The following is a 21,236-nucleotide window of genomic DNA, read 5'->3' as shown; positions in this document are numbered from 1 at the left end:
AGGAGCAGAGATGCATGACTACTGTTTTCTTGGCGCTTATATTCAGGGAGAACAAGTTACAAGCATGGAAGAGAGTGTCTTTGGAGCTGAGTTTCCATATGGGTGACTAGTGCAGTCAGAGTTCATAAATTGAAAATAACTGGCAAAGTAGAGGCAAAATGAGAATGAATTTTCCACAATGTGTTGTTTAGACCTGGAAATCACAAAGTGAAAGGATAGCAGGTTTTGTAGGTACTTTCAAAATAGCCATGTACTTGGAGAGGACCAGGGTCATGGGGTATGGGACTGAGCTGTACAGCCCTTTCATAGACGTCCCCCACAAGGCACAATGGGCTGAAAATGGCCTCCAACGGGGTCTCAATTGCTGAACAAAAACAGAATTACCTGGAAAAACTCAGCAGGTCTGGCAGCATCGGCGGAGAAGAAAAGAGTTGACGTTTCGAGTCCTCATGACCCTTCAACAGAACTTGAGTGAATCCAAGAAAGGGGTGAAATATAAGCTGGTTTAAGGTGTGGGGAGTGGGTGGGTTGGGTGGGGGTGGAGAGGTGGAGGGGGGTGGTGTGGTTGTAGGGACAAACAAGCAGTGATAGAAGCAGATCATCAAAAGATGTCACAGACAACAGAACAAAAGAACACATAGGTGTTAAAGTTGGTGATATTATCTAAACGAATGTGCTAATTAAGAATGGATGGTAGGGCACTCAAGGTATAGCTCTAGAGGGGGTGGGGGGAGCACAAAAGATTTAAAATTTTTTTTAAATAATGGAAATAGGTGGGAAAAGAAAAATCTATATAATTTATTGGAAAAAAACAAAAGGAAGGGGGAAGAAACAGAACGGAGGTGGGGATGGAGGAGGGAGCTCAAGACCTAAAGTTGTTGAATTCAATATTCAGTCCGGAAGGCTGTAAAGTGCCTAGTCGGAAGATGAGGTGTTGTTCCTCCAGTTTGCGTTGGGCTTCACTGGAACAATGCAGCAAGCCAAGGACAGACATGTGGGCAAGAGAGCAGGGTGGAGTGTTAAAATGGCAAGCGACAGGGAGGTTTGGGTCATTCTTGCGGACAGACCGCAGGTGTTCTGCAAAGCGGTCGCCCAGTTTATGTTTGGTCTCTCCAATGTAGAGGAGACCACATTGGGAGCAACGAATGCAGTAGACTAAGTTGGTGGAAATGCAAGTGAAATGCTGCTTCACTTGAAAGGAGTGTTTGGGCCCTTGGACGGTGAGGAGAGAGGAAGTGAAGGGGCAGGTGTTACATCTTTTGCATGGGCATTGTGTGGTGCCATAGGAGGGGGTTGAGGAGTAGGGAGTGATGGAGGAGTGGACCAGGGTGTCCTGGAGGGAACAATCCCTACGGAATGCCGATAGGGGGGGTGAAGGGAAGATTTGTTTGGTGATGGCATCTTGCTGGAGTTGGGGGAAATGGCGGAGGATGATCCTTTGAATGCGGAGGCTGGTGGGGTGATAAGTGAGGACAAGGGAGACCCTATCATGTTTCTGGGAGGGAGGAGAAGGCGTGAGGGCGGATGTGCGGGAGATGGGCCGGACACGGTTGAGGGCCCTGTCAACGACCGTGGGTGGAAAACCTCGGTTAAGGAAGAAGGAGGACATGTCAGAGGAACTGTTTTTGAAGGTAGCATCATCAGAACAGATGCGACGGAGGCGAAGGAACTGAGAGAATGGGATGGAGTCCTTACAGGAAGCGGGGTGTGAGGAGCTGTAGTCGAGGTAGCTGTGGGAGTCAGTGGGTTTGTAATGGATATTGGTGGACAGTCTATCACCAGAGATTGAGACAGAGAGGTCAAGGAAGGGAAGGGAAGTGTCAGAGATGGACCACATGAAAATGATGGCGGGCTGGAGATTGGAAGCAAAATTAATAAATTTTTCCAAGTCCTGACGAGAGCATGAAGCAGCAACGAAGTAATCATCGATGTACCGGAGAAAGAGTTGTGGAAGGAGGCCGGAGTAGGACTGGAACAAGGAATGTTCCACATACCCCATAAGGAGACAGGCATAGCTGGGGCCCATGCGGGTACCCATAGCCACACCTTTTATTTGGAGGAAGTGAGAGGAGTTGAAGGAGAAATTGTTCAGTGTGAGAACAAGTTCAGCCAAACGGAGGAGAGTAGTGGTGGATGGAGATTGTTCGGGCCTCTGTTCGAGGAAGAAGCTAAGGGCCCTCAGACCATCCTGGTGGGGAATGGAGGTGTAGAGGGATTGGAAGTCCATGGTGAAGAGGAAGCGGTTGGGGCCAGGGAACTGGAAATTGTTGATGTGACGTAAGGTGTCAGAGGAATCACGGATGTAGGTGGGAAGGGACTGGACAAGGGGAGAGAGAAGGGAGTCAAGATAACGAGAAATGAGTTCTGTGGGGCAGGAGCAAGCTGAGACGATCAGTCTACCGGGACAGTTCTGTTTGTGGATTTTGGGTAGGAGGTAGAAGCGGGCCGTCCGAGGTTGGGTGACTATCAGGTTGGAAGCTGCGGGAGGAAGATCTCCAGAGGAGATGAGGTCAGTGACAGTCCTGGAAACAATGGCTTGATGTTCAGTGGTGGGGTCATGGTCCAGGGAGAGGTAGGAGGAAGTGTCTGCGAGTTGACGCTCAGCCTTCCCGAGGTAGAGGTCAGTGCGCCAGACAACAGCACCACCCTTGTCAGCGGGTTTGATGACAATGTCAGCGTTGGACCTGAGAGAATGGAGTGCAGTAAGTTCAGAGAGAGAGATTAGAATGGGTGAGAGGAGCAGAGAAATTGAGACGACTAATGTTGCGCCGACAGTTCTCAATGAAAAGATCAAGAGAAGGTAAGAATCCAGAGGGAGGGGTCCAGGTGGAGGGAGAATATTGGAGGTGGGTGAAAGGATCCGTTGAACGGGGAAGAGGACTCCTGCCCAAAGAAGTGAGCCCGGAGATGAAGATGGCGGAAGAAGGGTTCAGCATCATGCCGAGCCCAAAATTCATTGAGGTGAGGGCGTAAGGGTATGAAACTAAGTCCTTTGTTGAGCACTGAACATTCAGCATCGGAGAGGGGAAGGTCAGGGGGTATAGTGAATACATGGCTGGGGCTGGGATTGGAAGATGGGGTGGGGACGGAGGGACGGGCAGGGGTGGAGGGTCCTAGATGGGTGTTGGTGTCGATGAGTTGTTGGAGCTTGCGTTCCTTAGCACTTGAGAGAAAGAGAAAAAGTTTCTTGTTGAGGCGTCGGATGAGACGAAGAATAAAATGAAACTGGGGGCACGCGCAGCTTTGAAAAAGGGTACAGCTGTGCTGCTGGAGGGAGAGGTCGAGTGTGTTCATATGGTGGCGCATGGCACTGAGTGTGGATTTCAGAATGTGACAGGAACAGCAGTTCGAGAAACGTTTTATGTCCCAGAGATACCTGTAATCCTGGGTGGGTTCGAAACACGAGGGGTTGAAATCCACGTGGGGTAAGTCAGAGACGGAGACAGTCACTGAGAAAGGAGATATGGCTGTGAAAGCGGGTTTTAGTAAACACCTTGTCAAGCACCAGGAGAGAAATGGAAAGCAACGAAGGTGAACAAGGCAAAAGAGAGGTACAGAAATCTTGTCGCAGAGACGAACAGAACTTCTTCAAGGAGGTAGGCATTTCTTGAAGAGCAGTGGCAGTCAATTAAACACAATTGCTGCACTGAGCAGCTGCAACAATAGCCCGCCGCCCACCAATCAGGATCTTCGGCTTCATCACATGATAGGCCCCAGGTAAACCCCGCCCCTTCGCCTGACGTCCCGCTGCGAGTTATGTCACTTCCGCCATATTCGCCAATAAATGGAGGGGCTAGGCGGTAGTATCTTTCTCTTTCGCTGCTGGGGCTCTGAGTGAGCTGAATAAATGTCGGCTCCGACTTCTTTCGGGCCTGGAGCCTGCTCACCACGTGCGGTAAGGAGATAGTGAGGGGTGTCGACCGGTGAACCCTGCGCGAGAGATGCTGGGCTCACTGACGGCCGGAGGGGGAGCGGGGCTCGTGGGGTGAGGCTCGTGTGTGAGGCCTTGGGCCTCGTGGTTTTGGGTGGGTGGGTGGATTTTCGCCAGGCCTGAGCAAGTGTACATGATGTGAATTATTTGCTGCGATATTCTGAATCCTCTTTGTGGAGATCTATCTTGGAGAACTGAACATTTGCTGATTGACATTTTCCATTATCCCGGTAGATTTGTCCGGGTCTTTTATTCATTTCTCCGTATTTATTTCAGCGCCGCGCTTGGCGGCACGCGGTCGAGATTCGAGGCCCTCCTGGACTTGACCCGTGAATACTGGGCAACAGGCTGTGACCTGCCAAGGTACTAACATTAAATTTGCTTGCAAGTGCCTTTGCACCAAGTCGAGAAGTTAATCGTATTGTCCCAGTAATGGATCTTGTGATCCAGCTAGTGTTTGAAAATGTAGGCTCGTCGTTAGTAATGCAGGGTGACTCAGTTGTCTGCCTTGTGGTCTGGTTAGCAGTACCCACAACGTTAATTTTTTGATACTGCATGATTTGTGCATTTCCAATAGTTGTGCTCTTTCCATGCCCTGTAAATGGGCAAAAAAACTTAGTTTTATTTTATTAAAGCTTGAGGAAGGAGTGAATTTCCTGAAGTGCACAAAGTTTGGTCTCTGTTCTGGGAAATCAAAACTTGTATTGCATTTCAAATATGTGAAGTTCACTAACTCCCAACTACACCATCCTGTATCAGAGATAAAAACAAAAAAACTGCGGATGCTGGAAATCCAAAACAAAAACAGAATTACCTGGAAAAACTCAGCAGGTCTGGCAGCATCGGCGGAGAAGAAAAGAGTTGACGTTTCGAGTCCTCATGACCCTTCGACAGAACTAGGACTTGTGCGAATACTTGTTGCCGTAAAATGTGAATAATGAAAATGTGACCTTTTGTAGCTAGTTTTTTGTATTTCCCCTCATTTAATAAGCCTGGGTATTTTTGAAAGTCTGGTTCTAGGCCTGTGTCAGTCTTTTGGGTTTATGTACTACTGTAAGAGAGGTCAGTAGGTTGCTAAGCACGTGTCCCAGGGAAGAGTCCAGGATATGCATGCCATCTTGTGATCTGGTTTAGTGCAATCTTTTAAAATAGTTTTGAACTCTTGTATTTTTTGAAAATGAATAATAATGTAAGTTTTTAAATTTGCTCCTATTCAATCCAGATCTGAGTAAATCAGCATCATGAGCATGTGGGATTGGACATGTGCCAAGTTGGGGCATTAGAAACAAAGTAAGTTTTGATGAGCTCTAATATACCAAGCTAACTTGTTTTGTGCAGATACAGTAAACAGACTGACTACAAGTTAGATGTGATATGTTTTTGTTTGGTAGGGCAGTCGGGTTCTTCTATTTTGCTTTCTCTCTTCATTTAGTCTAAATCTAATAGTTAACACTGGAATTAATCCATTATCTAAAGTTGCTTTGGTATTGTTTTACAAGCCCTGTTCTACATTTTCAAATAGCCCAGTCTTCTCATGATGAAAGCTATTTCCAGTTCTGCTACTGAATTGAACTGCTGATACACAAGTGATCTGAGGAAGACTTGGAAGAGTTAAAATCTAATGGTGCATTTAGGACATGAGTTCTAAGTCTGCCTCCAGATAAATGGTTTATGGACCTGTTCATTGGGCTCCTGTCTTATAATTTGCTCGTGCATTTGTGACTCCATTCTTTAGACAGAAATTTCTGAGTAGCAGTGAACCACTGTTGCTGTCCCTATGAAATAACTTTTTAATTTGAATTCTTTAAAATAGTGCACTCAAGTGCATCACTCAGCTCAAGTCTAACAAAGTCTGGTTGTAGACTATAGGTTCTAGAATGTAGTCACTGCAGCATCAGCACCCTCTTGTGCCAGTATAAACAGCCACTAATCAGCCATCCTTCTGACCTCAAGCCATAGTTTTATGATGTACTAATTTAGGTTGCTTGACAGTCCTAACAGGCTGTGACTGGTGTAAATCTGATGAGCTTTTGTCAGGATTCAGTGTTTTCTGTGATATATTGTCTCCTTTCTGCACTTCTATTAGACTTTTGATGCAGATGTTCTTAATGAAGTGAAAAAACCCACGAAGTGACTATGGAGCAAGAAGTCTCAAGTCCATGTGGTGAGTAATGGTGGTGGCCTTTGGTGAGGGACACCTAGTTATGATCAACCATTCTCATCTAATGATGACAACATTATCCAGTTCTGCTACTGAAATATAATGATGCTACTCTAGTAACCTGAAGACTTGGGAATGGTTGTCAGATCTGTGAAGTAGTGTAGGAATAAAGGAATTGCTAGCTGAAAGGTAAACATGAAGTTAATGGGACTGTTGACTAATCAGCAGTCTGCTAATCTGCAATAAACTCATGTTGAAAAGTATTTGGCACCATGGATCAAAGTTTGCCCCAAACATGCTACACTTAACCATATGCCTTGGGTCTCAAATTTCTTGACTCAGTATTTTGTTTAGATATAGTGTTGGTGAAACTGCAGAATAATTTTAGCACATCTATGTTTTGAATTTACTTTAGCATTGCTAATGGCAGCATTTACATATGTACTGTAATTAGTAAATTTTTATACCATTTAATTGAATTTCAGAATTTACTACGTTGCATTAATTAGAATTTTCTCTTTCCAGTTACTGGGATTAGCTCAGCTCAGCTGAGCATGTCAAGTGAAGATGCTGGAGTTGAAGATCAGTACCTATATTTTTATAATGTAATTTGAAACTGGTTTATTAAAACACTTTAAATTTGTCTGGTTGTACAGAAGACCTTAATATCATCCTGCACAATCGTTTTGTTAATGACCAGCTCCAATAAAAACCTTGCATTTGCATTGCTGCTCTTTCACATTATTATTTGCTTAGTCATTCCTTTGTAATTCCCATAGTGAGTTTGAGCAGGTGAGGTGTGAAGTATGTAATCTTGGGAGGTGTTTGAGCCTCAGATATGAAAACAGGCCAGGTTTTTATTTGCTGGGCCCAGGTAGAACTTGGTGGTTAAAACAGTGCAGCCCTATTCTGAACTTTGCAAACAGCAGCCATTTCTTGTGGTATTCATTAATTTTCCTCAAGATTGCAAAGGCAAGTTTCACTTAGTGAAATTTAGATGTTAGTGCTCAAACCAGTGTGCGGTAGATAATGCTGGAGCTTGCAGCTTGCCAATAACAATGGGAGAACAGTTAATAAGTTTGGAAGCTAACAACATTTGGCTTGTTAAATCTAGTATAAATCAGTGGAAACTATTTGAATTGAATAGCAAACTTAACACGCTCCTTAGTTTAATGCTTTCAGGAAAAGGCTAGGAGTTTGAACAATGATCTTTAAAGATTGCTGTTGTATTAAATGGTTTTTGTTTCAACTTCTAGTCACTCATTTGTACAGTATAAAATCTCTGCTAACTTGCAGAATGTTGTAAATGGGGTAGTTGCCAGTGCTGATGGAGCAGCTGAATCCTTCATTTAAACATTAATTAAACTCATTTGAGGATGGTGAATGCACTCAAATGTTTAATGTTGAAGAAACTGGTTCCTTCTGGAAAAGGGATGCCTTTGCAAGAGAATGCCAGGCTTTACAGCAGCAAATGATCTGTTGACATTGTTGCTTGATGAAGTTGTAACAAATGATTTCACAAGTGCCAGCTGATGCTTGTATACCATGTCCAAACACCCAGGACAGTGAAGGCCTATTTAAAGGATAAACTACCTGATGCACAGAGCAAACAAGGCATAGGGAACTGTAGTATTTTTTTGACTGGTTTCTAACCCCTTTTGTCCAGCTGTCAAGGATTATTGAGCAAATTATCTTGCCAACAAAGGTTTGCTTCTGGAAATTCTGCCCATCCTATGGCTCTTGAGACATTAAGTAGTGCCTCCATTTCTCAGATCAAAGGGTGATTGCAATGTTCAAGGCCTGGTACCCTTTGGTCAAGCTGTCAGGGAAACTGAAGGTGACAATGCTACTACCCTAAGGAATTATGGAAGAGCTATAACTTTGTTAAGGCCTTTGATATCTGGCATCAAATGAGGTTATCTCACCCAATGCAAATGGCATGTGGAGCCTATTGATAAGAATCTGAGATGATTGTAAAAATGAGCAAGCAACACAGAATGTTGCAGAGTCACTTGCCTCATACAAATTTTGTCGATTTATACAGAGGACCTGAAAGAAATGGCACGAGTTTGATGGTAAGCAAGAACAACTAACATCACATGGTGAAGCTTTTTCAAGGCATCAAGAGGCGGTGGCCATCTTTGAAGACACCCCTGGCAGCATAGATTGAGTGACCAAAAGCATTAACAATGCAGTCAAATGTTTAGGAAGCGCTACGGAGAAAAAGTGCAGCTGTCACTTTGTGGGGGGGGGGGGGGGGGGGGGTGGGGGAGGAGAGAGAATTTAAAAGCCCCACTGCTGCAAAATTTTGCTCATAGCCAGCAGAAAACCCCTTCTAGTCTTCCCAACCTTCTGTAAAACCCACATCTACCATTTACCTAAGAGACAAGGCTTTCGTAGCTTGTGTACCCAAACTTGGTTTTATGAATTTGAACAAAAGCTTGGCAGTTAACTTCCCTGGTGCATTCTCCATGGCATTGCCTCTACCAATCAGTCCACTTGCCAATCAATCAGCACTCATGCAGTATAAGTTGTCCCTTTTACTATTTGTATTGTTGCCAACTCTCTTTATAAGCAAAATCTTGACGCTCATGATGTTTTCTATATTTCTTTATAGTGTTCATGTACATGTTTGCATGGAAACATTTATTCTAAAGCTGCCTCCCCTCCACCGGAACACAACCCCCATCTATAACAACATGTCTATTTTGCATAACTTTTCCAGGAACAAATTAACATTAAGTGAGGACTTCCTACGACCATCACATTCTTATATAAAATAAATTCATTTACATTTCTGAACTTCATTTCATTAAGGGCAAGCTTTAATTTCTCAAGATATTTGCATTTTGAGCCAGTTTTCATGTTTCAAGAATAATAATTAAATCTCTTCTGCTTGTAACTTATATCCATATATTTAATGCATGAGATAATTCCTTCTTGGCGAAGCATAGGTGAATTGGGGATAGCCAGCATAGATCTGTTAAAAGCAAACTTTCTGATGAGCCAAATTAAATTCTTCGAAGCGAGAGTTGATTTAAGATGGTGTAGTTAATATAAGTCATAGCCTGTCGCTGGAGTCAAAATATAGGAAGTTTTATTTGAAGGTGTTGTCTGGACAGAGACCATTCTAATAAGATTTTTCATTGGGTTTTCTACTGTAATTAGTAAAGCTTGTACCTTTTTTGAAATTTTGATGCTTTAAATCTGAGGAACCCTGAGACTGACACCAGAACTAGAAGGTTTGCTGTTCTTGTGTTGATCCTCGTTTTCTGAGTCCTCTTCATTGATGGGTGTCACCAAATCAAGTTCATTAGGTTGGAAGAGCTACTGTCCACATGTTTGCATAACAATCTTGACCCTTGATTGCTCCTGCCTAAGTTTTTGAGACTAATAGTCGATGAGGCAGCAGTATCAAGGAATCGACTGAGTAAGGGGATCTGCATCTTGAGTTCCATTTATGACTCTTGATCAACTTGTCTGTTGAGAACTGGGCTATCAGTCACACTGAAACAAAGTGAAAACATTCTTCAGCTTATGCTGTCCACTTTACAATATACAGTAAAATGTTTTCACTTTTTAAAATGGGTTTTTTTAAATGGGGGTAGAAACCCATCTTTATTTCATTGATTTCTACTTCCCACATAGTGTATCCTTGTGGCTTCTGACAGTCGCAGTAGAATTATAAAACCCTTAATGACTGGGACTTGGGTTCAGAATTTAGCTCAGGACCCAGTAATGAAATGGAGACTAATTTCTGAGGATTATTAAATGCTGTAAGTTCTGCGTAATTTGAGTTATGTATTTTTGCGGTTCTATATTCATGGGAATATTGATGCAAAAGTTCAAATACAATGGGTCTTGTGATTGCTGTGGTACATAGATTTATCCATGAGGAGAGCTAATCATGAAACTCATTGATGGTCTATACTGGTGGAATCGTGGCAATGAGCTGGTTAAACTCCAGTCTCACTCATACTTGGAGATCCATAAGTGTTCAGTGTTAAACCTATTATTGAGTTCCCTAGAATAAAAACATATATTGTGAATAGTCTGGTCAGATTGCATTTGGAGATGGGAATTGGAAAAATTTGGAATGTAACAGTTTTGAAGTGGGAGGAGGGTGAAGAAAGGAAGATGTGTCGTAGGTTGAAAGCGGGAGTTATTAAATGACAAAAGTGAGTGCAAGATAAAAGGGTTTGTAAATGGAACAGTTATTCCCAAGAGTCAATTTGTAAATGACAAAAGCAGAACTATTACCAGAACTTGCTATCAGGGAGCAAATGGGAACTGTGATCACGATCTGAAATTGTTGAACTCCATTTTGAATTAGGAATCTTGTAAAGTGGCCTAATTGTAAGATGAGGTGCTGTTCCTAAGCTTCATTGGAACCATGTGTAGGAGATTGGGGTCAGAGTGGAGCAGACAATTAAAATGGTAAGTGATTGGAAGCTTGGGGTCATGCTTCTGGATGAACAATCACCCAGTCTGCATTTGTTTTCCATAATCTACAGGAGACTAAATTGTGAGCTGTGAATACAGTTTCCTCAAAATTACAAGTAAACCAGTGTTTTACTTGGAAGGAGCACAGAGTTCTTTTGGCTCAGCTAGGAGGTAGAATTGCCCTGTATAGAGATATGTTTTCTATGCCAGACAAAAATTTTAGGGAATGATTGCAGAAACTGGACAGTTTTTATATCACCCAGTTTGCTACTATCTGGGAGCTGACCAGTTTGGATTTTCCCCTGCTTTCCTGGAAAGGCAGCAAGGAATATCTCCCAATTCTAGTGGGGTGCTGAGTAATATATCATTGGGCCTAAATGGTTGTTGTGAATTTTCGACTACACCAATCTGGCAACAAACTGGACAGGGCCAGAAGAGGCCCAAAAAAGTGGGTTTTAAAACTGTTGCACTCTCCTCATTGGTACTGACAGAGCAAAGTGTTCTTACAAAGAAAGCCGAGGCCTTCCCAGTCAGAAACTTGCCCTCCACTCTTGAGAGCAGCAACCTAGATGGGAAGTTGAAGGAGTCCTAGCAGTTAAAATATTCCAGGCTTCATTTCTTCACACACGGAAATCTGACCTGGACTAAAAACCAGAGCCAGATCTACCTTGATTCTTGAAAGATTTGCACAGTATTGGATTTGCATATGTCAGTTTTATTTAGTTGGTAGTACCATTATATAACTTAAGCTTAGATATAAACATGTGGATGTGAAGGGATCCGTGTTCAAACCGGCTGCTGCATTTACTGAAATAGCAAAGGCAAGTGAACTTCAAAAGTAATCTAATAGTTGTAAAACTCTAACTTGAGGGCACAAAATATAGATGCGTTTTTGTTTTTTGTATGACTGATCAAAATTTCTCATTTTATATTTTCTGTTTTTTCCCCCCTCTATTTCTTGTCTCGATTCCTGTGCCTGTATCATACTGACATGCTCAATGAAGTATGACTGTCCTAATTCAGTTGTGGGAAGAAGCTGTTAGTCAATTATACACCCTAAAAAGAACATTGAGTGGTGAATGTATAGATGACAACAAGCAAAAAAAGGAAATATTTTAGTGATTTAAATAAAAATGATAACAACAAAACTGATAACCAGCCTGTCTGAAGTGAAATGTGATAAGTTTCACTGTTCTAATTAGCCCCAAACATCATTAACCAGGATAACATTTTAATTTCAAATTCCTATTACTACTAGTTTTTCTTCATTGCTCCCCTGACTATGTGGTCTCTCATCACTCCACTGAAATAGAATTTTTACTGGCCGCACATCAAAGGTAGATCCTAAAAATGATGGTTTGTGGGTCTCGGCTGTAGCAATGATGTAAAGAAGCTGAGCCGTGGATTCATTCCAATATTTGTCTTTCTCCGTTGGTGGAAGATTCTGCTACATATCCACAGAGAGAAAAGAAACCTGCACAAATAGAGAGCTCTAAACACATTTATTTATTATAAGGGAGATCAATGCTGAGGATTTTTTTTTTACATTCTGCATCAAACCATTCCAACAATTCTCCTTTATGTAAGGAATATATCTCTTTTTCTCTGGATAAGGGATTAAAATTAAAATGGCTGCAGTTTGAAAGACATGTCTACTGGAACAGGATGAAATATCCACAATGTTGCAGTCCTGGAACAGACTGTGCTATGAAAGACAGAATGTCAGGAAAGGAGTCCTGGACCAAGGGAACTGCCTGGCAACAGTTTAATTGGTTTCTGACCAGGTTTTGTGTGAGGGTAGTGCAGCAGAATAGCTCCTAGCCTGAAAGGAAAAGGACCTAAAACCTCTCTCTTCTGTGTGTGTAAGATTCTAGTAATTCTACAATAATAGCTAGCTAACTGGCTTTTTCTCCTCCTATCCATTTAACCTGCTCTCTCTGAAAACCCCTGTCAAGAGGAAAAGCATTGAAAGACAACTGCTCAACCAGCGAACTAAGGACTGAAAGTGCTAGAAAAGCACCTCATGTCATCAACAAGAACTGAAAGAAATTTGGGAGACATCGATCAAGATCAACCCATCAAATCCTGTACTCCAGAATTGATGCTATTGAACTGTTTTATCCCACTCTTAAAATCCATGTTTTTGTGCCTCTTTTGTGTCTTGTATGTATGTGTATAGGGATCTAAGAGGTAGAGTTTAGGTTATAGAGTTAGATTTTAGCTCATATTTCTTTCCTTTGCGGCTGGTTAACAACAGTTTGTTCAATAAACAGTTAATTGCTTATTGGCCAGGATTTTTTGCTCGTTGGGTGGGCATGCGCCGACCCGAACAAGTGTAAGATGACGCCGGGCAAGCATCCTGACGTCATCGCGCACTTGCATGATATTTCAGTCGGCAGGCGCACATGGGCAAAGTGCATCCGCCGACAATTAACAAGCTAATCTAATTGAATTAAATTTTTTGCTGCCCACCCACTGTTGACAGGCAGGCGAAAAGGCCAAGCAGCCTTTGGATTTTTTAGAAAACCTCATTATCAGGTGGGATGAGGTTTTCAACAGCAATTATAAATTAAATAAAAATATTAACATTTCATACATAACATATCCCTGGTCATGTGGCAGAGTCATATGAGGGGACATGCTTTTTAACATTTTAAAATTCTTCATTTTTAATTTTCAAAAATCTTCTTCTCCCTGAGGCAGCTCTGTGCCTCAGGGAACTTTTCCTGTGCACATGCGCAAACTTACATGCTCGCCCTTCTCTTCCCCCTCCACAGGCAGTGCTGCAGTGCACATTTCACACTGGACGGGCCTTGACTGGCCTGCCAGTGTGAAATCCTGATCATGGGCGGCGGCCGGATTCCTGATTGCCCCGACGAAGGCACAATCCTGGCCATTAAGTTTTCAAACCTGGTGCTTGTATTCTGTTAGTTAACCCAAATTATACAGTTAGGCAGAATTGGGGCAATCTGGTGGTTTGGTCAAACTTTTCATATTTGTGGGGCTCGGGGAAACAGTGGGACTTGATATTACAGTGCACTATCCCCAGTAAGTTGTGACATTTACCTTAACCTTCGAATAGCTCCTTCTGCCCTATTGTAGTAGCATGAGATATGCTTTCACTGCACCATCCATGTGGAGCACTGAGTTGTGGTTGGTTTTGTACACAGTACTAAGGATTTGCTGCCTGAAATATTTTCCCTATAGAAAGGAACTATACTGAATCAGAAGCCATTTCATGGAGTTAGGACAGTGTCACAGGCAGCACTGTGAATAGATGAGCCCTTGACTCAAGTTCTGTGGAAGGGTCATGAGGACTCGAAACGTCAACTCTTTTCTTCTCCGCCGATGCAGCCAGACCTGCTGAGTTTTTCCAGGTAATTCTACTTTTGTTTCCCACTGGCTCAGTGTTGATCCAAAGTTTGTGTTTAGCAGGAAGCTGGCATGGATTCAATAGCCTTCAATGCAGTACCTGACTATGACACTGGGAAAAGTTCTGAGGGAAATCTTTAATTTATCGTTATTATTTAAATCATTATTAGATAGCAACATGGAATTACTGATTGCTATCCTTTCGTTCTGCATTTAATCCCCATTTAATTTTCTTTATCCCAGCACGCTCTGACTGTGTGACAATCTTGTCTTCCAAGCTCAGCAGATAATCCATAACATGTTAGCCACTCAAACTCTAAACAGCACTGTGCCAGCTGCACGATGTCCTTTTTTTTGGGTGGCTTGAGGGGGACAACAGGGGCACTTTAAAACTAGCTGCTGACTTAAATGAAATCACTAAATTGAAATAAAACTAAGGAAACTGCAATTTTAACCATTTCCACATGCAGCACATCACTTGCTTTATTTGAAATAGTTAATGGTCCAAAACCACAATATTAATGTACCTGATGATTGCGGTCAATCAACTTGTTTGTTTCAAAATCATCATCATCCTCCCCAAATGCATTAATGATCTGTTCTGCTACCTGATTAAGAATAAAGACATGAAACCACCTTCATTATTGATGTTAATTTCATCTGTGGCTATTTTTCGTTCTGCTTTTGCCAATTTTCTTTCTCCATGACACTTTGCAGTACAAGAACTAAATACATTTGCAGCAAAGCATAGTAAAGGGGTCTGGAGTTGGACATCAAACCTGAGCAAGGGTAGGAGAGGAAGTTGAGGGAAGATGATTTTTTTTTATTCATTCATGGGATGTGGGCATTGCTGGCTAGGCTGGCATTTATTACCCATTCCCAATTGCCCTTGTTCAGAGGGCGTTTAAGAGTCAGCCACATTGCTGTGGGTCTGGAGTCACATGTAGACCAGACCAAGTAAGGGTGGCAGATGTCCTCCTTTAAAGGGCATTAGTGAACCAGATGGGTTTTTATGACAATGGTTTCATGGTCATCATCAGACTTTTAATTCCAGATTTTTATTGGGTTCAGACTTCACCATCTGTGGTTTTTGGATTACTAGTCCAGTGATAATACCATTAAGCCAATACCACCCCAGTTTAGGAGGTTGGCCTTACAAAACTTAAGGTGGAGAGCGAGATATGGAAAGGCAAAGTAATTTAAGAGAGTTCCAGAGTGTGGAACAAGTCTGAAACCCTTTCCCTTGCTGGTAAGAAAGAAAGACTTGCATTAACTTACACCTTTCAATTACCTCTATATCCAAAAGCACTTTACAACCAATGAAGCAATTTGAAGTGTAGTCACTGTTGTAATATGGAGCAGAGGCAGGGAGATGCAAAGTAGACCAAGGAGGAAGAGTGGAAGGGATTGCCGAGATAGTGAAGGGCAAGATCTGTGGAGGGATTTGAAGCTTTGAGAATTTTAGAAAGGAACAGAGAGCAAACAGGCTGACAAGGATTCAGCTTGGAGCCAATTGAATGTTTAGATCGGATGCAGACGGATGAGTACTAGATGAATTACTTAAGGTGGAATTCAGAAGGTCAGCAGGGTAGGAGAGAAATTCTGAATTAGTTGGGATTTGTGTAAGGAGGAAATCACATTGTGTATTGGAAAAATTGAGTCTAAAAATAATATGCATGATTGAGTTTTGTAAGAGTGGAAATGAGGTAAGACTGATGTTTTGAAGGTGAAATTTGGCCATTGTGAAGGACTGGATGTTGGGTTTGATAGTCAGCTCATTATCCAAAGGAAGACAGAACTTTCATTATTTGAGATTGAGGCAGTGCACAGGGTTCCTGATGGAAGTGAATCAGAATGGCTTCAATCTTGTCACTGTTGAGCTGCAAGATATTCAGTTTCAGCTTGGGGGTTGGGTAGGCTGTCTTTCAGCACAGTGACAGACATGGAATTTAAAAATAGAGTCAGAAGGTAAATTTAGGATTGTTAGCATACATAAAAGAACTTACTCCATGCTTGTGAATAATATATTTCTAAGGGGCACATACAGATGAAAAACAGGAGGGCCCAAGGATGCAAACCCACTTAATATTAACGCAAATAACTACCATCCAAATTCCCTGTGATCCAGCCGCTTAAAATGCAATGTATCCAATTGAGTGCAAAGCTCTGACCTTAAGACAACCCGCATAAAAGAAGAATTTCAGTAGAGTGAAGATGGAGACATAAAAGTCTATGTTATCTTCTCTGTAGCCTGTCCTTGGCTCAAGAAACTGGCGTCTAATCAGACAGAAGGCAAAGAAGGAATAGACTGCAATAGTAACCACCTGTGAAGTAAAACAGAAGATATCATGGAATGTGGACTCTGTAAATACTTAGGAAAGGATATTTCCTGTTCTACATTCTGCTAGATGCCAAGTGTGTACATTCCTAAGTTCACAGTATTTCTGCAGGTGAATCTTTACCAAGTGCAAGCCAAAAGTCACAGAAGCGAATGAAAATTCATTAAAAGCACCAAACTGCTCCATCAAATTCATGATGCCCTGGCACAAGTACCCAACAAAAATGTGATGGATTGGAAGTCCAGCAAATTGCGCCAGTGAAAGGTAGGACATACATTGGTGCCTATGATTGTTTCATACAATAACTCTGATTTCAATGAAGGAGTTAATACCAAAAATAGCCCAGTGTACCTTTTTTTTATAAATTCTATTCTTTCCTTTGTTCTTTTTTCCTCTCCAGTTTTCTTTTCTCCACTTCTTTCAAGTTGGCCATTATTCACATGTGAGCATTGGCAGCAGCTGACAGCTGAAAGAGCTCAATCTTGGCCTTACTCAGCAAGCGATGAGACTGCAACAGGACAATGTTCCCTCTAAGCTGCGCAGCCAGGCAAAAGTCAGCCCCTTTAAGTCACCTCTCATAGACAGCTGTACAAAAAAATTTAATGGGTCTGTGCACTTAAACAAATTACCTGTGCACTACAAAATAAATGAGAGGGTATGTTGTGCGGGACTACTTTTAGGGGTTCTTTGCTTAATACTCTGTAGGCAGTCCTTAGCTCATTTTCTTCTCCTGAACCTGGAGTCCCGAGTCCAATTTTAGCACCCAGACTGTTGATGCAGCTGAGATCTACTAACTCAGCATACGTAGAAGATTGAAGCTGGGACCTTAGTTACATGTATAGCCATAGATGGACTTCTCTAATTTCTATGGATCAGGAATTGGAGTTCAATGAAATTCTGACCTGAGTGTACACTAGGGGGATGCTGATTTAGTCATTGTGAAATAACAGGCTGCATTTTGCCCGATGTTGATTCAATTCCTGCAAATGAGAAACGGAGAGATTTCTGTTAATGGATCAAGCTACAACAGCTCAGTAGTGACATCAATTAACTAGTGCTTTAACACAACATTGCAGGTAATGCAGTCTCCCCCGCTGCGTGCCCCTGTGCAAAAGAGAGCTGGTCTTACCTGTTCTTGTGGGCTCAACTCATTCACACATTTTCCTGGCACACTGGCACAATGCTGATGACATGCTGGATAGGGGGGTGCGAAACATGAGCCAGAATTTCAGTCATCAGCAGCAGTGCAGTGCTAAGTAGCTTCCTGAAGAAGGGAGGGGGAGAAAGAGGGAGGTAAGGGGAAAATTGTTATTTTAATAAGGCCTCCCTTGTACTGCAGGACTGGAATGCTCTTTTTAGGTGCTCCAGCCAATTCAATTCACTCCACATGATATCAAGAAACGGCTATAGGCACTGGATGGTGCAAAGGCTATGGGCCCTGACAATATTCCGGCAATAGTAATAAAGACTTGTGTTCCAGAACTTGCTGTACCCCTAGCCAATCTGTTCCACTACAGCTACAACACTGGCATCTACCTGGCAATGATTGTTTAAACATTGTTCCTGATTTAAAAGGCTACCCTCCTGAACAAGCTCTATGTCCGCTGGGAGCAGCCTTAAAATCAGTGTAAATATTGAGGTAAATACAGGGCAGACAGCCCAACTTTACAGGCTGATGGGCCCCTGCGACACCGTCAATGCAAAAATGTGGTGTCAACCTGGTAAAGCTACAACACAAAATTTGCCCATTCTGGCAAACTGCAACTTCTGGAATCGATTGTAAGTCAGCTTCCTGGAAGTTGTGGTTCTGTTGCAGCCCTCAATAGCAGTGAACATCTCATCTTTTTCCGTTATTGGGACTGCCAGAGCCGGGCCTGCCTTTCATACAAGTTGATAACCGGTCGATCAACCAGACAGTTTCAGAGAATGAAGCAATAAGCATAGAACAATCATTTAATTTGCTGTTGGTAAATTGTTTAGTCTGATGACATTATCCTCCCTTTATTTAAACCAACCGCACAATAACGGTGTCACCAACTTGGAAAATAATTCATTTTCTTTGCTGTAGTTAAACCAGTTGGTGCATACAGTTACTAATGATGGGTGAAGGGAGAGGGAGGGAGTTTTGCATAAGAGGCTGAAGTAAGAGGAACAGAGACTACAATGTTGGAGAAAGGGAAGACCAAGGCCATGCAGAAATTTAAACAGAAGAGTTAGCATTTTAAATTTGAAGCATTGGGAATGTCAATCAAAGAGGGCCAGCAAGGCTAGGAGTGAGTGGGACTTAATGCACGATAGGATACAGGCCAGAGTTTTGTATGAATTGGAGTTTATGGAAAGGGAACAATGAGAGACCCAGTAGGAGAGCATTGAGATTGTGGATCTAGAGGTGGCAAAGGCATAGATCAAGCTTTCAGGAGCAGGTGGGCTAATATAAAGATGGTGGTGGCGTCACTATTGAGTGAGAAAGGCTGTCAATGCAATGGATCCTTGAGGAATTCCCAAAGTGTTGGTGCGGGGGTTATGTACAACAACTTTTGCTAAGAAGTGTTCTGCTTACAATGTGAAGGGTAAGAATTTGACCTTGAAATAGCAATCCCACCAAGCTGACAACAGTGGAGATGTTTTGAAGGAGGATGCCGGAGTTGACCATGTTAAAAGCTGCAGCAAGGCCAAGGGGCATAGTATGCCACAATTACAGCCACAGAGGATGTCATGGAATAAATAGCTCGACACGGAATAAAAATTAGCTTAGCGCCGCCTTACAGGCTGCTCTGCATTTCCCTCCATCCCCGCCAGACTGCTGCTGCAAGCGCAGAGTCCAAGGAACACAGAGTGATGGGGTATTGCTCCTCACGGCCACAGAATGCCATTCATAATGTTGGAGCAGCTATGGTGCTGTATCTAGGCTGGAAAATTAATTGGACGGACTTAGATGAGGAATTGCAGGAGAGATGGATGTGGATTTTGGAGTTGACAACATAGTCAAGTAATTAGAAGAGGAAAGAATGATTAGAGTGGGGCTGTCATTATTTTGAGGAGGAGTGTATGCTTTTGAAAGGAAATGGAACCATTAAGGAGAGAGAGTCATGTCAGCAGGGACCAAGAAGGAAAGCTGAACGGTGATCAGGGGAATTAAATCACAAAGCAAAAAATGTCTTTTTCCTGTACGGTATATTAAATATAGGCTGATGAGCACAATGAACTCCTTGTACAACAGCTTGTAAATACTTCCTTTCCAACAAAAGAGTAGTTTGGAGAATCCAGCAAATCAGGCATCTGCAACTTTTAGTGTGTAAGAGATTGTCATTGCGCACCTTAATGGTAGTAACCTGAAAGTTCATTAAAATCTCAAATTAACATATACAAAGATAACATAATGAATGCATTGCTTAGAGCTTTCAATTTAATTGATGTTGACAAATATCTGGGAGAAGCTGGTCTACCCACCTTCTGAAAATTGAGAAATGTATATGAAGTAAATTTGACTTGTCATGAAGCTATTAATGTATATAATGTTATTGGAATTTTTTTTTAAAATAGAGGTTTAGTCTGTGGGTGTGTGTGTGTGGATTAAAGCCAGCTAGTCTGGGTGCTTTGATGTATAGTAGTTTTGAGATGTAAACAGAGGAGTAGATACATTTGCATTTTGTTGAATACAGCATTCAAGAGTGCGAGTAAAATCTTACACCTAGCTAGGAGACAGCAAGCAATGTTTATATTATTAATAAAATTGGTACTATGAAAGGACTTCAAAGGGCCTGGTGATACAATGAGAATTTCCATTCAAAGAGAAGTGCTGGGTACAACCTGAGAGGAGTTTGTGTGTGAAAGGCAGAGGCATGTAACATCTAAGCAGATGTAAGCCTACAACTGTCTGCAAAGGAACCAAATTGAAAGGAACCTCATGTTGAATTCATAAGGTAAAAATGCTTTACCTGGTGTCTGATTAAGTCAATGGGTTATTGTTGCTTTAGTGGAGATTAATTTGGGAATTTGTTAAAAAGTTATGATAGTAATTTGTAGCCATGTGTATGTTTTTAATTTGTTGTAAATTAATAAATGTCTCATGTAGTTTGATATAAAAACCCCTTGAGAACTGGTGGTCTTATTCCTGAATTCAGAGCTGCATCTCAAACATACCAATTGAAAATTTAGGTTATGACAGTTGTTTAAAGCTTCCCTCTGGGATTTTAAATAACTCAGACTTTATAAACTGCTGTTTAGTAGTGATCCATTTGAATTCTTGTGACTTTCATAGCTGACACTGTACCAAATCCGTTGAATTGAATTTCACGGCTTGCCATTTGGATTATGAACTCTGGAAGTTTGTGCAGTAAGATAACCACTATACTACCTTATCCACTTTGGGGTGAGTTTTTAGCAAGCAATATTGTGGTCTAGGTGATGAGTAGATATAGGTCATCTTTGAGTTTAACAGGATTGCAAACGTTTCATAGGGTCAAGCTCATCCTCAGCAAGTGACCAGAGAGTGTAATGGAGTCATTGGTAAGAGAGCAGAGTTTATGGTTGGAAGTGGGAATAGTGGCTTTGATTGTCCCAAAGTTCAGTTGTTTGTTAGATGTTGGGTGGACAATCTGAGAGGTGGTCATGGGGTCCAGTGATGTGGTAAAGCAGGGAACGATCAGCGCACATGTGGAAGCTGACTCTGTGATTACAGGTGATATCACAAGTGGGTAGTATATGGATGAGCAAGAAGAGGCAACCAAGGATCCTTGCAGGATTTGGGAAGTGGCATGGCAGGGCCAAGAAGGGAAGCCATTGCTGCAAATGTGGCTATGTTTGAACATGAAACAACCCCATGGAGCTGGGCAATGGAAAAGGATGGCATCAGCACCCATACAGAATGCTGTGCAAAACGCAAGAAATGTAATGAAAGATAATGTGCCATGATCACATGGGATGATATTCGTGATGATAGAGTGCTCTTGGTGCTGTGAGCAGAGTGGAACAAAGGGATTCAAATAGG

The 21,236-nt window shown here is 42.1% G+C and overlaps 1 protein-coding gene, 1 long non-coding RNA gene and 1 other non-coding gene across 3 annotated transcripts; 2 read left to right on the top strand and 1 right to left on the bottom strand.

Moving 5' to 3' along the window:
* The first annotated feature begins 3,753 nt into the window (after positions 1 to 3,753).
* Positions 3,754 to 6,817, top strand: LOC121288862. Its single transcript, XR_005945463.1, has 5 exons — positions 3,754 to 3,895; positions 4,208 to 4,294; positions 5,154 to 5,221; positions 6,018 to 6,095; positions 6,618 to 6,817. It is a non-coding gene; the product is annotated as an uncharacterized LOC121288862 (long non-coding RNA).
* Positions 5,462 to 5,530, top strand: LOC121289497. Its single transcript, XR_005945590.1, has one exon. It is a non-coding gene; the product is annotated as a small nucleolar RNA SNORD38 (small nucleolar RNA).
* A 1,870-nt stretch (positions 6,818 to 8,687) lies between the features above and the next one.
* best4 (bestrophin 4) lies at positions 8,688 to 19,556 on the bottom strand. Its single transcript, XM_041207827.1, is given in 8 exon segments — positions 8,688 to 9,418; positions 9,421 to 9,599; positions 11,861 to 12,009; positions 14,435 to 14,515; positions 16,079 to 16,231; positions 17,149 to 17,226; positions 17,376 to 17,440; positions 19,418 to 19,556. Coding segments are annotated over 8 exon segments (969 nt in total). The 3' UTR covers positions 8,688 to 9,293.
* Between the last annotated feature and the right edge of the window lie 1,680 nt (positions 19,557 to 21,236).

This window comes from Carcharodon carcharias, chromosome 16 (assembly GCF_017639515.1).
Source record: "Carcharodon carcharias isolate sCarCar2 chromosome 16, sCarCar2.pri, whole genome shotgun sequence".
In the NCBI taxonomy this organism is placed as follows: Eukaryota; Metazoa; Chordata; class Chondrichthyes; order Lamniformes; family Lamnidae; genus Carcharodon; species Carcharodon carcharias.
This window is presented reverse-complemented; position numbering and strand designations above follow the sequence as displayed.